The sequence below is a fragment of the Buceros rhinoceros genome, unplaced genomic scaffold (genome assembly GCF_000710305.1).
Source record: "Buceros rhinoceros silvestris isolate BGI_N320 unplaced genomic scaffold, ASM71030v1 scaffold36225, whole genome shotgun sequence".
NCBI classification, from domain to species: Eukaryota; Metazoa; Chordata; class Aves; order Bucerotiformes; family Bucerotidae; genus Buceros; species Buceros rhinoceros.
Window position 1 is genome coordinate 1 of NW_010415283.1, and position 717 is coordinate 717.

A 717-nucleotide genomic window follows, 5' to 3' on the forward strand; every position below is an offset into this window, starting at 1 on the left:
CACCCAGCTCCTTCCTGAGCATTCTCTGGCTCAGGCATGGCCTCTCTGTTCAAAGGCAGCCGCCAGTGTTCCCTTGCAGCTCCTGTCTCAGCGCTCCCCTGTCCACTGCAGGCGCCACTCGGCGCCACCAAATGCACCGAGATCCCTCTGGGCTGTCTGCTCTCTGCATCCCTGCTCCTTCCCCAATAGGGCTGCAGAGCTCCGAGCTCAGTCAGGGCCCACCCAGCCCCTGGCCCTGCCCAGGGGGACCATGGTCTCGCTGCACCAGGAACTGCTGTGCGCAGAGCGGGTGACAGCCCCACTGTGGCAGTGGACGCACCCGCCTGCTCCGCAGCACCTAACTCTGCACCAGGGCCCCAGCAGCACATTCTAACTCTGCTCAGCCTCGGCCGTGCTGCCCACACACTGCTCAGGACGTGACCAAGGACTTGGGGAAACCAGGTCCTGCTTCAAGCCAGAGCACCACGCGTGGCCTCTGTTCAGTGCCACAAGAGGACTGCAAAGCAGGGAAGCAGGATCTTGAACCGGGATGGAACCACACACGGACCAGAACCTTCCAGGCTACTCGACAGCAAAGAAACCCCTCAGTCCCTCCAACTGCAAAGGGAGCGGGAGGTCTCCTACGGCTTCTCAGCAAGCATGAAGGAATCCATGGAGTGGCTGGAGTTTGTCCCAATCAAGTGCACATGTCATCTCCCCACACTTGTCCAGCCAGCG

General features: G+C 61.5%; 1 gene segment (V, D, J or C); it reads right to left on the minus strand.

Annotated features, from left to right (window-relative positions):
• Positions 1-87: 87 nt before the first annotated feature.
• Positions 88-717, minus strand: part of LOC104494524 — a gene marked incomplete at its 5' end in the record, with an annotated part of 2705 nt that continues 2075 nt past the window's right edge. Inside the window, 1 exon segment of the V gene segment in view lies at positions 88-206. Within this exon segment, the coding sequence occupies positions 88-206 (119 nt within the window).